The 19,441-nt window shown below is 40.9% G+C and overlaps 1 protein-coding gene across 3 annotated transcripts; it reads right to left on the reverse strand.

Annotated features, from left to right (window-relative positions):
* Window positions 1–729: 729 nt before the first annotated feature.
* On the reverse strand, window positions 730–18,888 carry LOC106961879 (inositol polyphosphate 5-phosphatase K-like). 3 transcript variants are annotated; one of them, XM_015055966.1, is made up of 14 exons: window positions 17,836–18,888; window positions 17,683–17,766; window positions 11,833–12,571; window positions 10,654–10,761; window positions 9,706–9,814; window positions 6,919–7,035; window positions 5,600–5,775; window positions 4,687–4,798; window positions 4,253–4,362; window positions 3,838–4,039; window positions 2,101–2,238; window positions 1,895–1,978; window positions 1,709–1,813; window positions 730–1,597 (listed from the first exon to the last, which is right to left on the reverse strand). In XM_015055966.1, the coding sequence occupies exons 3-14, from the start codon at window positions 12,567–12,569 to the stop codon at window positions 1,136–1,138; spliced, it is 2,460 nt and encodes an 819-aa protein (XP_014911452.1). In that variant the 5' UTR covers window positions 12,570–12,571; window positions 17,683–17,766; window positions 17,836–18,888; the 3' UTR covers window positions 730–1,135. The 3 variants fall into 3 exon arrangements, with proteins under 3 accessions (XP_014911452.1, XP_014911453.1, XP_014911451.1); XM_015055967.1 differs by having other exon boundaries at window positions 11,833–12,101; window positions 12,294–12,571; window positions 17,683–18,883; XM_015055965.1 differs by having other exon boundaries at window positions 17,683–18,888.
* Between the last annotated feature and the right edge of the window lie 553 nt (window positions 18,889–19,441).

The raw sequence follows: 19,441 nt of genomic DNA on the forward strand, positions 1-19,441 counted from the left end.
GAACACAGAAAACATGTGAAAGATGGTGCTCTGGTCAAATCAGACCAAAAGTTCAAGTTTTTTTTGTTCCTGAAAAACAACAACTTGAGACTGGGGCAGAGGTTCACCTTGCAGCACTTTAATCCACACGGGATTAAGATTAAGGCGTCACCTGAGCCTCCACGTTTTGTTAAAAGACAGATGTGATGAGGCAAGTGAGGCAGTCAGAGACTTGTATAGGGACAAGTCAGGTTCACAGGTCAATGGAGTGATGCAGCGATGACGTATAGTTTATGCAACCAGCCAGAACTACAAGCTTAAACCAAACTCAGAAATCATTTCATAACTGGGTGTGATATGCGGTTCATATTTGGATAATTTCCCCAGCTATCAACAGAATTCTCTAATTTAATTTTTTTTTTTCCAACACTACTGTTGCAGGTGTAATTAAATGGAAAAGTGGTTTGTGAAAAATAAAGTTTTGGGGAATGTTAATAGAAAACAGTATTTGTAAAAAAAATTACATATGATTTTGCTTGTACTGCACTACTTTGTGTTGATCTATCACTTAGAATCCTCCAGCAAACCCATTGCAGTTTGCTGTTGTAATGTGATAAAATGTGTAAATGTTCAGGAAGTACACACATACTTTTACAATGCACTGCTAACAAGTTAGATTTGATTCAGAACTTAGGGTCAAATTACTACATAATAATTAAATTACTTTTTTTTTATCTATTTATGTTGTTGATTTGAACTATACTGACCCAACGACTTGGCAGATCAAATATTGTTGTGAAAAGTGATGATGGAGTGTGTGTCACTTTATAACTGTGAATCTGTGAGAAAATCTAAATGCAAGTTGTCAGTCCCTGTACTGTCCACACCTGAGAACGGACAAAGGTAGAGAAAACTCCGGACAGAGTGAAAGATATACAAAAAACAAACAAACAAACAAACAAAAAACACAATATGCCAAGTGCACAACTCAACGGCAAGTAGAAACATTGTAACCAACCAGATGACTATTTCTGAAAAGGATGGCATTATAAACTGTATATTTTCCTCACAGAAAACATACAGAGCTGTGAATGTATGAAATAAAGACACAACAGTTGGTTATGTAACCTGTAAAAACACCGGGGCTTTTGTTGCATCACATTCCTGAACACTCCTTGTTTTTGTCTGTTGCCCCTTGACTCTGGCTGCCCTCTGCTGGGCGTCCCGTATTCTCGCTCCCTGCAGCGGTGCCATCAGCGAGACTGACCTCCATCACCCTGAGCTCTGTAGGGGTGCTGGGGCGGCTGCTAGCGGGGGTGCCACAGCGGCTGGTAGGGCGGGTGCTGGGGGGGCTGCTAGGGACGTTGCTGAAAAAGTTGCCAGAGAGGCTGCTCAAAAGGTTGCTAGCGATACTCCCGGAACGACCGCCGCTAAAACTACGGCTGCGGCTTTGGCTGCTGCTTTGGCTGCGGCCACGGCTGCGGCTGCGACTGCGGTGTTTGCGCCGTAAACTTGGACTGCGGGTCATCAACTTCATGACAACAGTGCTGTCGTTTTCTGAGCTGACGTCAGAGCTGTCTGAAGAGCTGCCTGAATCGCTCTCAGCGGGCAGCTGGATCTGAGGATGGATGGAAAAGTGTTGAGAAAGCTGCAAAATGCCAGTAAACTGTGAAGATGAAGATAAAAGCTTTTTATTAGCTCAAAGATAAAAGCAACGCGTTATGATTACCTGAAATGGCTCTGTTACACCCACAATGGTGCTCATGTTGTTGCTATAGTAACCCAAGATAAAATCCCCTGAGAATTTGGGTAATTCCTCCTCTGAAAACTGTAACTGGAGAAAAGATTTTCAAATATTTATCGAATGCGACAGAAATATTCTCCAAGAAGAGAATTCAACGTGTCTCTAGATTACCTGATGTTCCTGGCTGTAGAGATTTGCCCCCTCATTCCTAGCCCACATGTATCCCACGTAATCTTTATGGTGCTTGAAACCCACCTGTTGGCGCAACAAAAAAATTACAACATTAATTATTTCACACAAAATTCTTGAAATTACGTCTGCAGATGTGTTTGCTGACAATGACACTATAACGGGGAGGAAGCAGTACGACAAGTTACCTTGTACAATCCAATCCAGTCCCAAGCACTTCGAGAATAGCTGGGCATCAGTTTGAATATCACCTTTGCATCATCATAACTCTTCCACTCATCCTCCACTATGAGAGTGACCAGAGGAACGTCTGCCCTGTATGGAAACTGAAGAGATTGAGCATAAGTCTCTTGATGTGGGTCACGAAATACTGTACGGGGCTTTGAGATGGGCTCCACAGATTAAAATAGAAGGAAAAACTATTAAAACATTAACTGCTAAAATTATATGCCTTAATTGTTGTGAGAGACAGAAATACTCCAGCAGCTGAGAAAAACTAGGACAGTGACACGATTTTTTTTTTTTTTTTTTTTTTTTACTCAGTAACTTTGCAGTTCCAGTCTTGCTAAACCTTCTCCTGGGAGGTTTTGATGGTACAAAGACATTCAATAATAAACAATTCATAAGTTAAAGGCTTATATTTAGTAATAAATCCACCTACTCAGTACATGTGTGCTGATCTTTCATTTTCAAAATGTCTGTAATTGACTATGGTGTACTTGTTCTAACTTCTAGAACTTCTAGCGAAACCCTAACTTATGGTGACCCACACCTGCTTTTTCAGGGCTTGAAGTTTGTCAGTTCATCATTTTTATTAATTATAAACCACAGTAATTTGATGGGATTAAGATTTTGCGGAGGTTTTCTATATGGCCACGGTCCCAAAAATGATTGTCTTGCTCCTTGAGCTGCTTTGTCACCCCTTCCGCATCACAATGGGAAGAATGCAAGCAGCTAAGGCATGTAAGACATTCTGTTAAGACATTGTTTAACAGAAGTGAAAATCATGATCAAAATGTTCAACCATAAGATCCCAGTGCCATCTTTGAGAGAATTTGCTTCTTTCAAGCTCTGACTCGGTGGCAACCTAGTTGAACCCTCTACAGCAGACAATCCCTGCACTTGTAAGACTTTCTTGGACATCCTGAGGATTTCTAAGCAACAGATGAACTGCTCTACTCAAATTTCTTGATGAACTTCAGATGATTTAATACAAATAGAAAATGATAGTATGCATTTCCTTGGAGGCAACCACAGTTTAGAAAAGAAGAACAATTTTAATTGCACCCCTCTTTTAAAAGAAACCTCCCTACTCTTTAAATTCAAATACATTAAACGAGTGATTGCTGCCCTGTTCTCTTGACGTTTTCTCTGGAGCCAAGGGAAGCTAACAGGTCATTCTGCTTAGCTGAAAACAAATTTAATAGTGGAAATAAATGCACCTTAGACTCAATGCAAACATCCACAAAAAACAAAGCAGTAAAGTGTGCAAAAAAAGATTTCCGTCAATCTTAACTTTTGCCCATGACTGTAATTGTAAGTACATAAAGGCAGGACAAAAGTTGCTAAAGCTGTTGGGTTGTCGGTGTTCTCATGCTTAAGTGGCAAATTAGCAACATTTGTATACTTTAGCTACCGTTAGGTCACAAGTCTCGGCTGCTATTTTTTTGTATGAAAGGTCTTTAAATCTTGGTTACCAATTATGCAGGAAGTAATCTGAATATAAACCCTCAATATTCAGATCATCAGTAAAGAGAGTATGCATATACGCATTGATTTGAGTGAAGACTGTTTATTTACTGGGTAAAACATTTGAGTCCAGATAACCTTCTTTAAATGAACTTGTTGTTAGAACTGGTATTTCAATGTTTCACAGATCCTAATAGTAAAACAGCATCTTCATAATGTCTCCCACTGTGTCTCACCTCCAGGGTAAAGATGGACGACACCGGCTTGTGGTCGCTGACTAAGTACTCCATGTGGCTTCGGTAGAAGTGCTGCGTTACTCTGATCCCGCTGGCCAACCCCGAAACCGAAACACGCTTTGCCACGTTCTGAGCAGCTGGTGCTGTGGCCCTCAGGCGCCACAAGATCCGGTCAGTCCAAGCTGGTTTACGCTTCTTCCCACTGGAATGATTTTGAGACAAAGATTGAACAAGGCTGAGAAACTGCTTTTTAAAACGAAGAATGTGGGAGGGGAAAAAAAAAGAAGCATTTTCACATCCCCTTCAGGGTAGTGGGGACCTTTCAGACATCAGAGTGTAATAACTGTTTCTTTGCTCGGCTCTGATCTGTGATCAGTGGCCTAGAATCTGAAATACCCCCCCTGGCCTCACCAACCTTGTATCGTACGTGTTTGTTCCAACGTCAAACTTGTAGGTGGGAGGAAATCTCAGCGGCCCCTCCTGGAATCCCTCCAACACGGTCTCACTGTCTTTGGTCATGTTTAGCTGCAGAAAATTACAATAAATAAACCGCACGCCTTCTCATAAATTAACTGCTTACAGAATTGTGGGTGTCTCTATTTCCCTCTAGTGGCAGAATGAAGGAATTGAAAATAAGTAAATCATTATGAGGTCCTGGTTCATTTTAATGTAGAAGTCATAATGAAAATTGACATAATCTTTGGGTTTATATAGGTTTTTAGTTTTCTAAAAATGCAAATGAAAGCAAACAGAAACCACATGTTGTATTAAGTACTTTTAATGAGCAGTAGTTGAATAGTTTCAGAGTCCTCTAGTAAAACACACAACACAAACCCCTCTTCTTTTTACCTGATCATTCTCCCACAACATGGAGTACTTGTTGTTCTCGATCGCTGATTTCACAGCTTGGATATCCATTTTTTCAATGCGGAAATTAAGATCCCCAAACCAGAACACAATACTGAAAGTAAAGAAAAGATTTGATGAGAATGTATAATTTTAAAAACCGGAGCATTATAAAGGACTTGTGTTTATGGGTTTTGACAGCAGACACATACACGAGCATCTCAGTAATTTAGAATAAGATTGTTTATTTTGGTCATTTAATTCAAAATGTGAAATATATTTATATATCAATATAAAACAGAGTAACATCTGTCTAAGGCATTGATTTTTAATCAATCCAAAAAGCATCTTCTCAGAAAATTAGAATATTTAATACAAAAAAAATTTATAAAAAAACAAAAACATAACTTAAACTCTAAAGTGACTCAGTACATATAGTTTACAGTCTGGATATATTAGTCAAAGTAAAGCACATCTGTTTTGTTTTTCTTTATATAAATTTTGATTTTAACATTTTGATAACAAATGAAGTAGTACTGGAAACTCAGAATACAATTGTACTAAATGTCTTTCTTTTCTATATTTTTTCTCAGTAAATGAAATAATAAAAAATACATTATTGTTACCATAGATCTTCTTTATAGAACATCCTAGTATTGTTTGAGCTCCAACAGTGAGCCATTGGCTCATTCATCTCTTTGTTGTCTTGTTTGGTAATGGAAAAAACATAAATCTTTCACCCGTTTCAACAGTAGACACCATTTAATGAACACAAACACTGCTGCTATTCACTGTACATTTAAATATTCCAGTGGTCTCATCTGATGTTTCCAAAGCTTACAAAAACTACATATTAACCAGTCTGATTCATGACTAATAGATGTCTGAACCTGTGGATGTATGTGCAGAGACTTACTCGTGATCCAGAACACCAGTGGCCCCCTGGCTATCAAACTGCTGCTGCTGCAAGATGCTCTCGAAGTCGTACATACGGTCTTCATGGTTTTCTATGTGAGCAGGCAGGTGGCAGTTGAGGAAGCAGACGCTGTGGCCAAACACGGTCATGCGGGCGCTAATGCCACCTTTATTCCCCTGCAGAAAAGGCAGAACGGAGGTTTTTAACTGAGGGTTTCTTAAACGTCTAAGAGCAACATACAAAACAAAAAGCATTAGCAGTCATCGTTTTTACATGTTGCTGAATGAAAATGTAATAATTACTGAGTATATGATTGATTATCATCAGTAATTATAATAAACCTCCTCAAACAGTAAGTAGCATGGTGTGTGTCGGCTGTATGGGTATGCTTCACAGCGAAACAGGAAGTGCCCTCATTAAAGAGCAGACAGCATCAATATTTGATGCAGAGAGTGAGGTGCACACCGGGGGGGGGAGACAAAATGAGTCAGTGGATTCTCTGCTACTACTCCTGTGACTCATTAAAACAATGCTCCAGAAGAAAATCTGGATATCTTGGCAAACACGGCAAAAATTGATCTAAAGGTTTATAATAATGAAATTCAACGGTTCTTAAGCTGTGCTACAAGTACCCCTGCTGATACTTGGGTTGATGTTAGTGGTACACTGAAGATATTTTGTACATTGATCTTTGCTTTAGACAGAAATGAGTCAAAAGAGAGGGACTGTGGAGAATAATTAAAGAACTCCCAGAATGAGCTGAAGCAGATAACAGTTAATCAGAAATAACTGGAAATCACAGCAAACCCATCTTAGCTATGTTCTGGTGGCAAGATGGAAAATATTGTGCCGTTTGGTAGAAATACAAGACAATAAAATAGTTTTTTTGGATATTATTGAGACATTAAAGAAGCAGGTTCACTGACAAATGTTGCAAAGTAATGAGTGTGAGTGTGTGAGAGTTTTAATGAAACATACCCAGAAAGAAATTGTATTGTAGGAGCTATAACAATGGTTTTTGTACGCATCAGTCGTACTGGATTTTAAGATCAGGATTCAGGACTAATGAGACTCACTGACACCGTTGATTCTAACTGACTTTCCATGCATTGAGAGAGCCTGTTTGTTAGATCCTGACATGCATCATTTTAGCATTACATATAAACGACACAGCATTTGACTAACAAATTCTAAAAACTGATAGGGCACACTCTTTCCTGCTTATGTCTACATCAATGCATCAATAACTGGAATGCACGCCTTCAGCCGCAGTGGGTGCGGTTTCTCTAACCCTTTGCAGGTCTCGGTAGCCATCTTACCCAATAACCCCCCAGTCCTGTGCGGGTGGTCTCTGTCTGGACTCCACGAAGGAAAGGCAGATGGAAGTATTTGGCAAAGACCAGCAGTATCAGGCCCTGCATTCGCTCGGATGTTACCTGAGGGACAGAAATGTAAAGCTGGGTAAGGCTAGGAGCATAAAAAGGCAGGAGAGATATGATGAGCGACTTTGCATGAGTTGCACAAAAGCACAACTGTACAAATGCAAAACATCATGACCCTTCGTCAAAGTGCCTGCGGCTTTGCTGTGCAGCTCCTGAACACAATGCAGTGTACATAGAGGACGGAACAGCATCTAGTTCATCCAAACATAGGAAGAAAGGTAACATTAGCGCTCTTTATCCTCCAACCTCCAGTCTTGTGTTGTGTTCCAGTACAATATGCAGATCATGACATTTGTGTTCCTCTGACATTAAACAACACTGGAGGTATTGTTGTGGCGTTAAACACACCACAACGTCAAGTACGGGAACAGGAATGTGCATGATATGTCAAACCTGTTCCCAGACATGTACACATGTCCCAACCCCCCCCCTCTCTGTCAAGTCGTCCACAGATCCCAACCCCCAACCACAGTCTGAAGAAGCACAATCACACCCGGACTGAAATCCCTCACAGGCAAACATCCCCACGTGACTAGCCTCATTTTTTCTGCATACTAACAGCCTATTTGAACAACTTTGTTGCGTAAGAGGTTCATCGCAACTATAAAGCCATCCGACATAACGCTGCCTGCCTGTTCTGTGGCTGAAAAGGATCTCTAATCAATATCTGTCCCACTCTTGCTCAGAGCAGATAAGTTATTGAGACCCAAAGACGAGTGACCGGGCCAGATATGTACATTTGACTTTATGCAACACTGTCCATGCCAAAGGAAATGAACTGTGAGTAACAAATGGTGACGTCAGCAGGGAGGCTTGTTAATTTTAAATAACAGTTTCTTCATCCCAGTCTCTGACACAGATGACAACAGAAACATCACAGTCCTCCTCCACACTTCATTATTTAGAGCAATAACCACGCTTCATTAAAATGATGTAAATTATGTTTATTGGAAACAACTTGATTTCCCAAACTTACTGGTTTGTGCCATGCTACTGTTAGACAGTGTAAACTCTAGCTTACAAACACAGAAATGATCGAGGCGATCAGCAGAAAGTTTGTGGTGAATCACCAGTAAATAAAAGTGCCGCGTAAGCTCTGTACTACTGCAGCGAAGGGCTGATTCCTGTACTCGCAGGAACCTGAAAACAAGACTTAGAGAGCAGAGAGCAAGACAGATGAGCTCTTTCGTTACTGTGTCTGTTCACCGTTGATGCCCCTTTATATTTTTCACATCTCGTCATATTACAGCCACACTTCAATGTGTTTCCTCTGGATTTGAAGATATAGACCAACACAAATTGGTGGATAATTTGACTTGGAAGGAAAAGGATGCACACTGTCTGGCATGTATTTAGCCTCTCTTTACTAAATAAAATCCAGTGTTCTTTTGCTCTGCTGTGAGAGAGGTTTGACTGACAGAATGGCCCACCAGGCCATGTCTGCACATTTGCAGCTAACAACAGTGAATCACTGTTTCCAACTCAGCAACTTTCTTGGATTTAGCAACATTTCAAACAAAAATAATTTGTATCGGGAAAAATCGGAATCAGCTGGCCAGGGTTTATAAAAATTGCTATTTGACAATAAGCCAGCAATTGGTGCACCTCTAATATATAAAAATTGAAAAAAATCACCATTTAGGAAGTATTTTGAAAATGTGATAGGTAAAACTTGTTTACAGTGTCTTGTAGGTTTTGGGGCTCTAGACAAGAAAAGGCTGTTTGGGTTTGCACAACATGTCTTTTGCATTTTTTTATTAAAATCTTTTGAGACCCATGTATAATTTCTTCCACTTCATAACTGCACACCACTGAGTTGGTGGATAACATAAAATCCTATTGACATACATTAAAGCCTCGGGGTGCACAGTAAATAATTAGTGAGGGGAATTATTACTTTTGTAAGGCGTTGTAACTTCCTATTATGGAACAATTGCTTTAAAAAATCGTCCTGTGTTTCAAAACTCCTGACCTACTGTCTCAATATTCACCAGAAGCAGACACACAAAGATGAATTTGAAGAGGATCAAACCAACCTAGTAAGCCATGTAATAGCTGGGGGACAGCATCAATTTCACTGTCAGAGGCGCGTCCACACCGACAACATGATCCAAAAATAAAACGGCACCCTGGGAGACATTTGTCCAACACTTTTTTGCTTGACAGCTCATTCACACGCACTCTGGCTCAGCACAGCAACCGTGCCACGCTTTGTTCCAGAAGCAGCCAGTGCCACACCTACCACAGCTGCAATGTGTGCTTCGATATGAAAACTGCAAACACAACAAGAGAATTTACTGCTTTTTCTTGGTAAATGTCTTATGTAGATTTTTTTTTTTGGAAGCAGGTGTACTCAACCACATCTGAGTATTACCATAATTTCTTGGTATATGGACCCTTTAAGGCGTAAATTATAGAGCTACAAAGTTGCAGTGAGGAACACTCAGTGAGAGCTCTGCAGACAGCAGAGGATAATAGATCCACTGACATAGATGCCCGTTATAAATCATCACCCCATCCGTTGCTGAGGGAACAAAATAAGCCTAGACAGCAAGAAGCTGAGATCTCCCCAGTGATAATACAGCATGCACAAAGATGAGCCGTTTAGCGTTTTATTCCGAGAGTGAGCATTACTATTTGCAAGGAAAACAAACTATTACTGACCAGCACATAACCAAAGGGGCTCAGACTCTCCATGCAGGCCTCGCTCCACTGGTCTGTGAAGAGGACGTCTTTCAGCCTTTTGTTAATCATGGAGTTCACCTCCTGCAGCCTTGGAAAGAAAATGACACAAAAAATAAACCCCAGAGAATTTCCAGTTGGACACATTTAACTCTCAATCCGACACTTTATTACCAGCACCGTCGACACTGTGTCCACAGTGCTCTGAGAAAATATTTCCCCCCTTTGCAGACTGCTTACACTCTGCTTTTTTGTCACACTGAAATGTTTCAGAGCAACTAATTTAAATAAATACAATATGCAGTTTTATGATGATAATTCAATTACTTAAGGGGAAAAGAGCTACTTTAAATACCAGCCTGGTCCCACATGGAAACATTACCACCACTGTTGTTAAATCGAGAAATAACAGTAGTAATTAATCACATTTATTTGGTTTGTAACTGAGCCAGAGAATGGGCTGTCCATTAGAATCAAGAAATTGCTGAAACTGAACCTCTTTGACAACAAGAAATAGGCAGAAAAGTCTCGAAAAGCAACACATTTTCCATGAACCACTCCTCCACACGATCTAAAAGTGATGTCTGTTATCAAAAGCAGTGTAGCAGCTGTCACTGCCAACCAGCTATTAGGTCTTGAAGGCCACTACTTTACCACACAGAGCCAGGTTTGCTTGGAGAGCTATTTTCTAAATAATAAAAAAAAGAAAACCATCATTTAAAAGCTACATATTGTATTTATTCAGGTTATATTAGTCTCATATTGAATTTCGTTTGATAATCTAAAACATTTATTTGTGACAAAAAAAAAACAACTGAAGTAGGAGAAATCCATAAGGATTTTTCCTCAGCATAATATGCAGGACAAGCCATCATAAAGTGACCAGTGAGGAACCCACTGATGTGTCCCCCACACAGGACACCCACTCACCCTATGATGTACATGTCTGTGTTTCCGTCTCCCACGTTCAGTCCAAGCAGAGTGGTGATGTCATCAGGTGGCGTGGCAGAGCCCACGTTCCAGGTGATGATGTGCACCCTGTCAGGAAAGGGTGTTACGCAAGATCCCACTGCCACTCATCTCCTACAGACCTGAGTCACAGCTCACAGAATGAATGAGACGGCAACCTCTGCAACAACATCTCATTGTGTCTTGGCTTTCCTTTCCTTTACTTTCACGCCATAGCGGGAGACATTTAAATGTGTTCTTTCTAAGTCTAGTGTTTGAATTTTGATCAGTTTTTGTACATTGCATTACTGCGCGGTCAGTTTGGCCCATCAGGCAACAGGATTCAGTCTGACGATCAAGATTTCAGACCCTGACATGACCTTTGTTTGTTTAAGTACATATGTTTCTGTTGAAACCAGAAGGTCTGTGGGCAGATGACAGCATGGCACTGCAAAAGCAAAGATTTCTCCGCCACAGTCAACATTTATCTCCCTGAGCAGGAAGAGGAAAGCTGTTGTGCACATGAGCAATCTAAAAACCTTGCTGGAAGAATTATCAAACATAATGCTACTTTGTAGCCTTAATCCTCTCAGCACATTAAATCGTGTGAAAAGATGGATGATGTGCTAAAGCTGAACCATTATAATGTCCCATTAGTGCAGAAGTAATTTTTAAAATTAATATCACGTCTAACAACCCTTTTACTTCAGTCAGAGAAACTCAGTGAAGCTGAAGGAGTCCCTCAGTAGACGGGGACATTGTGGCCAAAAAGGAATAGATGCAGTCAGCATCAGCTGGGCTGCTACTACGGGGTTCAGAGTGCGTCAAGAAAACGCCATGCGATTGGCTGATTTATTATTTGTGTTGACAAAGAATTGAACTGATACATAATAGAGAGCAGTCGGTAAGTTTAGACTGTTTTAATTTGTGAAAGGAATATATTCGTTATTTAGAAAGCATATAAATTAGCCTAGAATGTAAAAATAAATATATAGTAGGCTATTACTAAATGCTAATATGATACAGCATAGCTAGCTAAGCCTCACTGTATAAAAATAACTGGTATGTGTACTGAGGCAACTGTCTCAGCTGTCTGTGAATGGGAGGCCAAATAAAACATTTAGGGACACGAAAGACAAACAAAGAGACAGAGGAACTAACCTGAACTCATCCTGAATCTGAGGCAGGGTGTCAGCGGTGCCCACCAAGGACAGGGCTCTCTGCGCATGCGGGTTCAGATGAGAGGACACAGGTCTGCTGGGAGGTGGTTGGGGCACGGATGCAGCTCTGACCGGACCTTTAGGACCCGCCCTGACACTCGGCCCGGTGTGCTCTTCGGTCTGGGTAGAGGTTTCAGGCTGGCTCACCACACTGTCGTCAGGAGTGGTCTCGTTCTGGTTAGTTTGTGGAGCGGGTTCGGTTTTGGGTTCGGTTTTGGGTTCGGTTTTGGGTTCGGCTTTGGGTTCGGCTTTGGGTTCGGCTTTGGGTTCGGCTTTGGGTTCAACTCTGGGTTCGGTTTTGGGCTCAACTCTGGGTTCGGTTTTGGGCTCAACTCTGGGTTCGGTTTTGGGTTCGGTTTTGGGTTCAACTCTTGGTTCGGTTTTCGGTTTGGTTTTGGGTTCAGCTCTGGGTTTGGCTTTGGGCTCAACTCTGGGTTCGGTTTTGGGCTCAGTTTTGTTTTCCACTGTGGGTTCTGAAATATCTACAGATCCCTCAATCCTGGGACTTCTCTGGGGCCGCGGAGGCCTGGAGGGAACCGGAGACTGACTGGTGGTGGGATCGTTGGCTCCATCTGAGGCTGCAGCTTGAGCTGGAGCTGAAGCTGGGGCTGAAGCCTCTGCTCTGCTTCTTGGGCCCTCTTTTTGTCTCTTGCTTTGCCTCAAGTTATGTTGGTCCATTTCTGGGAAACAAAAAGATAAATTAATAGAAATGTCGTTCTCTAGATTTGCAAAGGTTTAAGAGACATACCTGATAAGACCTGATGTCGTAATTATTCTTAGTTCCTGATGAAGACTGACTGTGAGATGACTGAATTAAGGGTATTTAACATTAAATTGTATCTAAAAATATATTGAAAACCACTGATCCCTTCTCCTCTTCACAATTAAAATCAAGTTTATTTGCATAGCACATTTCAGCAGCAAGGCGGTTCAAGGTGCTTTATATAATAAAAACAGAAAACTACAACGTCATAAAGAAAACACAATACAGTCAACAACTGAACAAATATTACATTTTGATGTTATGTTAAATAAAATACAGTTTTCAAGGCAATGTAAAAATGTCTGTCAATCTTACAGTTCAGTTTATAGATCATATTTTTAAAGGGTAAAGGAAATAAAGTAAACCTTGTTCCCTAAACAAGTCAATTCAGTTGATGACTGTAAGACTGCCCTGATGTCCGATTGACCCAGAATTACAACAGAGTCATTCCTGTGTCAAATTATTGTCGCTGTTCAATTACCTGCCTCCTCAAGGTATGAACAAAACTGCTGAGTGTATTGATTTCAAACAAATGAAAGAATAAATGTGAGAACTAACAAGAGAGAAGGAAGACATGAGAAGAGACGTCTCATCGTCCTAACCTGAACGTAATTCACTATCGTCTGCAGCAGCAGGCCAATGGTTTTCAAGCAACAGAGCTGGTGGAAATTTGCTTAAAACTAGCAGCGAAAAAAAAACAGCATGGTCCAAAACCTTGCAAATCAGCAGCGTGGATTACAATGAAAAAAAGAGAGAGGAAGCTGCATAGACAGATAGAATGAGACAGAAGACAAAGAGGCAGAAATAAAGGAGGAATTTAGGCCAAACGATTTGGGTAACAATCCATTCAGTCGTTAATGACTAAATAAATCCCTTGTTTGCTTTTCTCGGCTTCCTCACATGCCAAGCAAGGGTACTGAATAAGAAGTACTTGTACAATTTGCAACCTAGTGGGTAATATATTGAAGTATTGACAAGGCGCACTTAACCAATATTTTCACAAATAATAAAAATGTATAAAAATAAAAAAATAATAAAATTGTTTTTTTTCCCCGTTATTCTTGTAAATGAAATATTGAAGGATTTTGTAAAGCCGTTATCCCCCAATACTCATTCAGATTTATCATCAACAGCTATGAAACAACAACAAAATGCACTCTTTCATTCATTAAGAATAATTTCTGTGGTCAGACATTAATTATTTAGTGTGAGAGAAGTTAAATGTGCACTCCATACTTCAATTTAAAGCAACTCCATCCTTGAATCCTCCACCCACAGTAACTATTTTGACATCAAAGAGTTGCCTGTAGCAATCGGTACCTCTCCAATCTAAGTATCAAACATAAGAACAGGATGTTAAATACTTTCAACAACCAAAATATCATGCAGTCGGGAACATTCCCCCATACATGTGAGGATAAAAAAGCTGATGACCCCAATCCTTCAGTTAGTGATGGCTGAGATATTCATCATAAAGACAGGAACAAAAATGCCAGAGTCAGATTTTTCTTGAGACTGAGAACCTTTCAGCGGCAAAGTGATGTTAATGGCTACCACATCCCATTCCCCACATGGCTGGAATTGCATATTGTGCATTGTGTGCACAGTTTGGGTCAGTAGGGAAAGAGACAGAGAGAGAGAGAGAGAGAGAGAGAGCGAGAGAGAGAGAGAGAGAGAGAGAGAGAGAAAGAGAGAGAGAGCTTCCTGCTCAGGGACACAGAAACAATGGCGCTCTCGTCTGATTATTCACACGACCTTGAGCAGACAGAGGCCCCCCGACTGTCATGCTGTGATGAGAACCACCTCAGTATTTCACATGTACTCAGAAACACGCTGCATGTCCAGTCGTTGATAACCTGGAAACTGACTGGACATGGTGTACTCCTGAGGTCTATGCACTGCACTGAGTGAGGGGTTGGGTGGAGGGGGTGCGTTTGAGCGAGCAGGGTAAGTGGGCACACGTGGATGTGGGTGGGTGCAAAACGAGGTAAGGGGACAGGAGAGAGCAAACCAAGACAGCCCCCTTCAGTGGCAACACTGTCTTTCTGTAGAATGTCTCTCAACTGATCCCCTCACACTTCCCTTTGGCGCTGACTGTTTATCCAGCCTCTAATCCTTCTTCTCTGGCTCTCTTATCGCCCCATTTTTCCAATCCTTTCTGTCCCCACTTCTTCGCACGGGCCCATTGTTCCATCTTACCCACCTTCATCATCACCATCCTGTAATTTTTCAGGAGATGAGAACCTAAAAGGCTGATCACAATGACTCCCGTTCCCTCCCTTACTTATCCCCTCCGGACGAACATCCATGTTCTGTGACATGCACTGCATTGTTTTCCCTCAGCCAGCCGCCCCACCATCAGTGACGTCAACCAGCCACAATCCAAACAGCCACTGTCACAACAAACGTCATTAAATAATAAAAGAGAAGGAGCCAAACATTAGCTTTTCTGGGAACGATTACCACTTCCATCCCCACTCACGTTCACCGAGGCAGGAGTGAAATGATTGGATAATAACAATCCTGTCACAGTGTTTACATGCTCCTTCCTTCAGGCTCGAGAGCTGAGAGCCAGGAAGCATGCAGTCAGTGCAACCCAAACAGCAGCCCCCAGCCGGCCTTCTTGGCTCCTCTGGCAGGATTAATTGACAACAAAGATAGCTTTAGATGGATGAGTCAGACAAATAGCGAGAAGCCAATTTGCTTTAGATACTAAGGGTAAAAAACAAATCAGCTGTGTGCTTGCGCTGATTACGCTTATCTAAAATTGCTGGCTTTGCATGGCTGCATCGTGTTTATTCCCGACAGATTCTGATCTCTTTGGTGTTTTAGTGTTGAAATTAAAGCCATGCAGCGTGCTGGTGATGAATGCCTCCAGAGTCGTACACCCCTGTGACAAGGATACTAATGATGACCCAGACGGAGATGAAACCAGCAGCTGCTGCCACAGTTGTAAATGGCTCCTTCCAGGTCCTAACGCCAATGCGCGTTACACCCCCATCTTTCTAGGTGGCGCCGTTTCTCTGATCAAGTCAAAAATTATTCTGCTTTCAGTTTTTAATAAGAGAGGTACAGCAATCATTCAGCCATCGATTGGAATCTGACGGTTTTCCCTTGATCGACCCTGATCAGTGATGTTCAGGTCAAACACCGAAAGATCAGACTTTTTCCCTCTGTTACACAAATGCATCAAAACTTGGAGCTCCTATATGTTTGGCCTATAACTGCATCAACCAACAGCATGGCGTTTGTTGCAGTAAGGGATTCATGACTAGACGAATCTCTAGTTAAAACCTATAGCTGCTGTCACAGCCATGAAAACCATGGGTCATGTGGGTCTAAATATGAGGGACCGAAGGAGAACATTGTGGAACATGGAGTCCTGTTACACCACTGATGCATACCCGTACTGAATAATGTGTTTGCTCATCATTTCTGACATCGTAGTCAGAAATGATGTGTTACTATTACACAAATATCACATTCTCAAGTTCTTCTTGATATTTAAGGATCAACTGACATCATTGAAATTAAATTTAATTTATTTTGTGAGTTCATCTTAAATCACTGCACACAGAACTACTTAATGCTATGACAGGGTCACTGGTCCAAGTTGCAGTTACAACAACTGTGTGGAACTGGTGTAAACATATGGTACATGAGAGCGGCGGCTCACACAATTTTCTGACATGCCCAACAAATCTACAGAAGGTGATCAGATTGTTTATGATGTAGCATTAAGGAGCATTTCTAATGATTCTTTGCCTTACAGCACCACTGAAACGGAAGGCTAATATGCTAAAGTGCAACAAGGATATTAACATTAAATTTATGCTTTACACCAAGGGCTTAAAATACTACATAAACATATTGCAACGACAATACCAGTTATACTGACATTCCCCCTATTCTTTTCTTCTCTTTTTTTTTCAATCAGCTGTAGGCATCCAAGGCAGGAAGCCCAAGTTATTGTCAACTCTAACTGATGATGTCTGAAAGCCCCCAAAACTGTCGTACTGTGAATTTGAGTCTGATAGCATGGTTGGGATTGTTTTTGCTATTTGAATTGAAATTCAAACTACGATCCATCAATTACAAACGGTGTAAAGCCACCCAGTGGAAACTTTATGCTTGAGTTTTCTCTAATTAAAAATATCATACATGTATGATGCAAAATCATTTTTGCACTGTCAATTAATCTTGTTCTCAAAAAGAAAATTCAAAGACAAACTAATTAAACACAATCCCCTGCATGCAAACGTCTAGCTCTCTTACTGAGAGGTCGGTTCACTGGCCACACAAACCCTTCCTGGAACAGCAGCTTCATGGCTCACTGACTGCTCTTCCAGCAAATACCAAAACTTGAGCAATGATGGCTGCATTAGAATTGCATGCACTGATTTAAACTCTAGCATTGCCACAGGTGATTCTGTTTGCAACTACAATTTCCATTTAATCTACAAACTACATGCATGGCTTCATGCTTGTATCTGTCTCAGCCTCTCACTGAATATTAAACTACATGCAATTGTGACAATACAGCATGCAGCAGTACATGGAAAACAAATACAATAATAATGTATGCAGTACATTTTATGCTCAGAAACAGTGTTCAGATACTGTGACAGAAAGGAGCGCTGCCTTATCTGGAATGGAGCATGAGGTAATTTGGCCCAATAAACACTCAGACATCAAGGACAGCTTTTACAACCAGAAAAGAGCATGAAGGTCATTTTAACTGTGACAGTGTTTTGCATTAAAACATGGTCTCAGACATGTATGTGGGTGTCAGAATTTGCAACTGTGCGCGCATGCATTTAAGATAAGGGATGAAAATATAAGAGTGATTCATCAGCAGGTGGGAGAAAGGTGAGCAGCCTTTCTCTTCTTACACGTGACTTATAAACAAGAAACATTCTGACACAAGCAGCCAAAACACAATACACAGAACGAAGCAATGGCTGCTGGAAACACCAAGACTGTCTCTAAACAGAAATATGTTTAAGCTCAATCGCTGAACACCTTTACCTGTTCGGGTTCTTCTGTGCGAAGGTCCGCGGCAGTTCTGCTGGGTACACCCTGTGTGCAGGTACGGGTCGTTCAGTCCGAGGTCTGGGTGGAAAATTTATAAGACTCACTCCCTGTTACAGAGAAACACAGTGAACTTTCCTGTGCTGCCACCTCCGAGTCACCATCGGCATCTCTTCACTCTCGCCCTTTCCTTCCTTCTTTCCTTCCTCAGTCGGTGGATTGGTGGGGAGGAGGCGCAGGTAGGTAGGTGGGCTTAAAGCGATGCTGACCACAGGTTTATCACCAGGCAGGCTACATCTCCCAAAGCCGTGTGTCTAACCGAGGACATGCATAGGTTACAACTGCAGCCTGCTAACATGCCCTTCAAACTACAGAAAGACGCCCCGGACGACGTACGCCTGCAGTTTCCGTGAACGAGCAGCCTCTGAGTGAAGGAGCTGCGTGGGGTTGATAATTACACAGTGCACCCGATGGGAAGGCGCACACAGAGCTACCGCACCTAGAACAGACTTGTAGGAGCAAAGTGTCGCCTCAACGAGAGGGCCCGGTTGGCACCCAGCAACGCATTCGTTCGCCGATTCCCCCTCTGGTTTCTATGGAGATAAACGAAATGTTATCGGTTTAAACCGCAACCTGCGTCGATTCCAACGGTAGGCGCTGTTCTACGTAACAAACTCTATATTGGCACCAGAGTGCCACCTAGTGGTTTGTATTCTGAAGTCCAGGTTAGAAAGACACAAGATAATGTTCTTTAATCTAAAAAGGGATATTGTTCTATAATGTTCCAAATCTGTTATAATTTACAAACAAATAAAAATATGTGTTTTATGTGGACTACAGCTGTAGATAAAAAAAAGTGAGGATTTGGTGAGTTCCAGCCCCACCTGGACATCTATATTAGGTCAACTAATATAGATGTCCTTCATGTCATCCATGTTTAGATATTTTTGCATTGTTCATAATGTGTTTATGGCGAACAACATAAGGCACAATTAATTTACCATGCGCAGAACATCTGTTTTCTGTCTCATCTGAGTCACAGTCAACGATTTTTCTCACGGTCTGACATTAAATTAGACTAAGCCGTATAAATATTACCGAAATTACATCTTTTAACTAAATACCAGAAAGGGATAGGATTAAACAAGCATTCACTTCTTCCTACTCCTTTTCAAACAGGAAAGTAGTGGCAAGCTAATTATTTTACATAAATAGCAATTACTGGATGATGTTACAAATGTAAGAATGAGTATGAAAATAAGTTTATTCGTCTACCCACTCCTTTGAACCTGTAAATATACTATGCTACTGTTTTTTTTCTTTTGTTTTATTAGGTTTTGTTTTAAATTTATTTTGTTTGTATAACTTTGTTTATTCTTTTATTACACTAGGTCCAAACCAAATAAATAAAGCCAAACAAACCCAAGCCCCCACTTGGGCTTAGGGTTATTCTTGCTTGTGCACGTTTCCTATTGTCCCACTGATTACTTGTTGTTTTTGTTGTTGTTTTTCATTAAAAAAAGTTTGAAATAAATGAATAACATAAATAAACGAGCAACATTTTTTTTTTACTTTCCTCAGATTTAGAAGTTTTTATACAATAACACTACAATGGCTTTAAGCGTTTTCAGAAAGTTCAGATGACGATTAAATGACTTTGTAATTTTAATGGGTTCATTCACAACAATTGAATGAACCCATTAGTTTACTCTTTTATTACCCATTAGTTTATTCTTTAAGTTATTGATCAACAATT

Source organism: Poecilia latipinna, unplaced genomic scaffold (assembly GCF_001443285.1).
Source record: "Poecilia latipinna isolate Pla-1442-1.1 unplaced genomic scaffold, P_latipinna-1.0 Scaffold1346, whole genome shotgun sequence".
NCBI classification, from domain to species: Eukaryota; Metazoa; Chordata; class Actinopteri; order Cyprinodontiformes; family Poeciliidae; genus Poecilia; species Poecilia latipinna.

What these genes read in the sequence shown, in the direction of transcription:
- LOC106961879 (XM_015055966.1), bottom strand. Translation starts at nt 12,569, where the DNA reads ATGGACCAACATAACTTGAGGCAAAGCAAGAGACAAAAAGAGGGCCCA. An exon ending in ACAGACATGTACATCATAGG is followed by an intron (nt 9,815 to 10,653) that starts GTGAGTGGGTGT and finishes TTTCTTTCCAAG; the next exon opens with GCTGCAGGAGGTGAACTCCA. An exon ending in GTGTAACAGAGCCATTTCAG is followed by an intron (nt 1,598 to 1,708) that starts GTAATCATAACG and finishes ATCCATCCTCAG; the next exon opens with ATCCAGCTGCCCGCTGAGAG.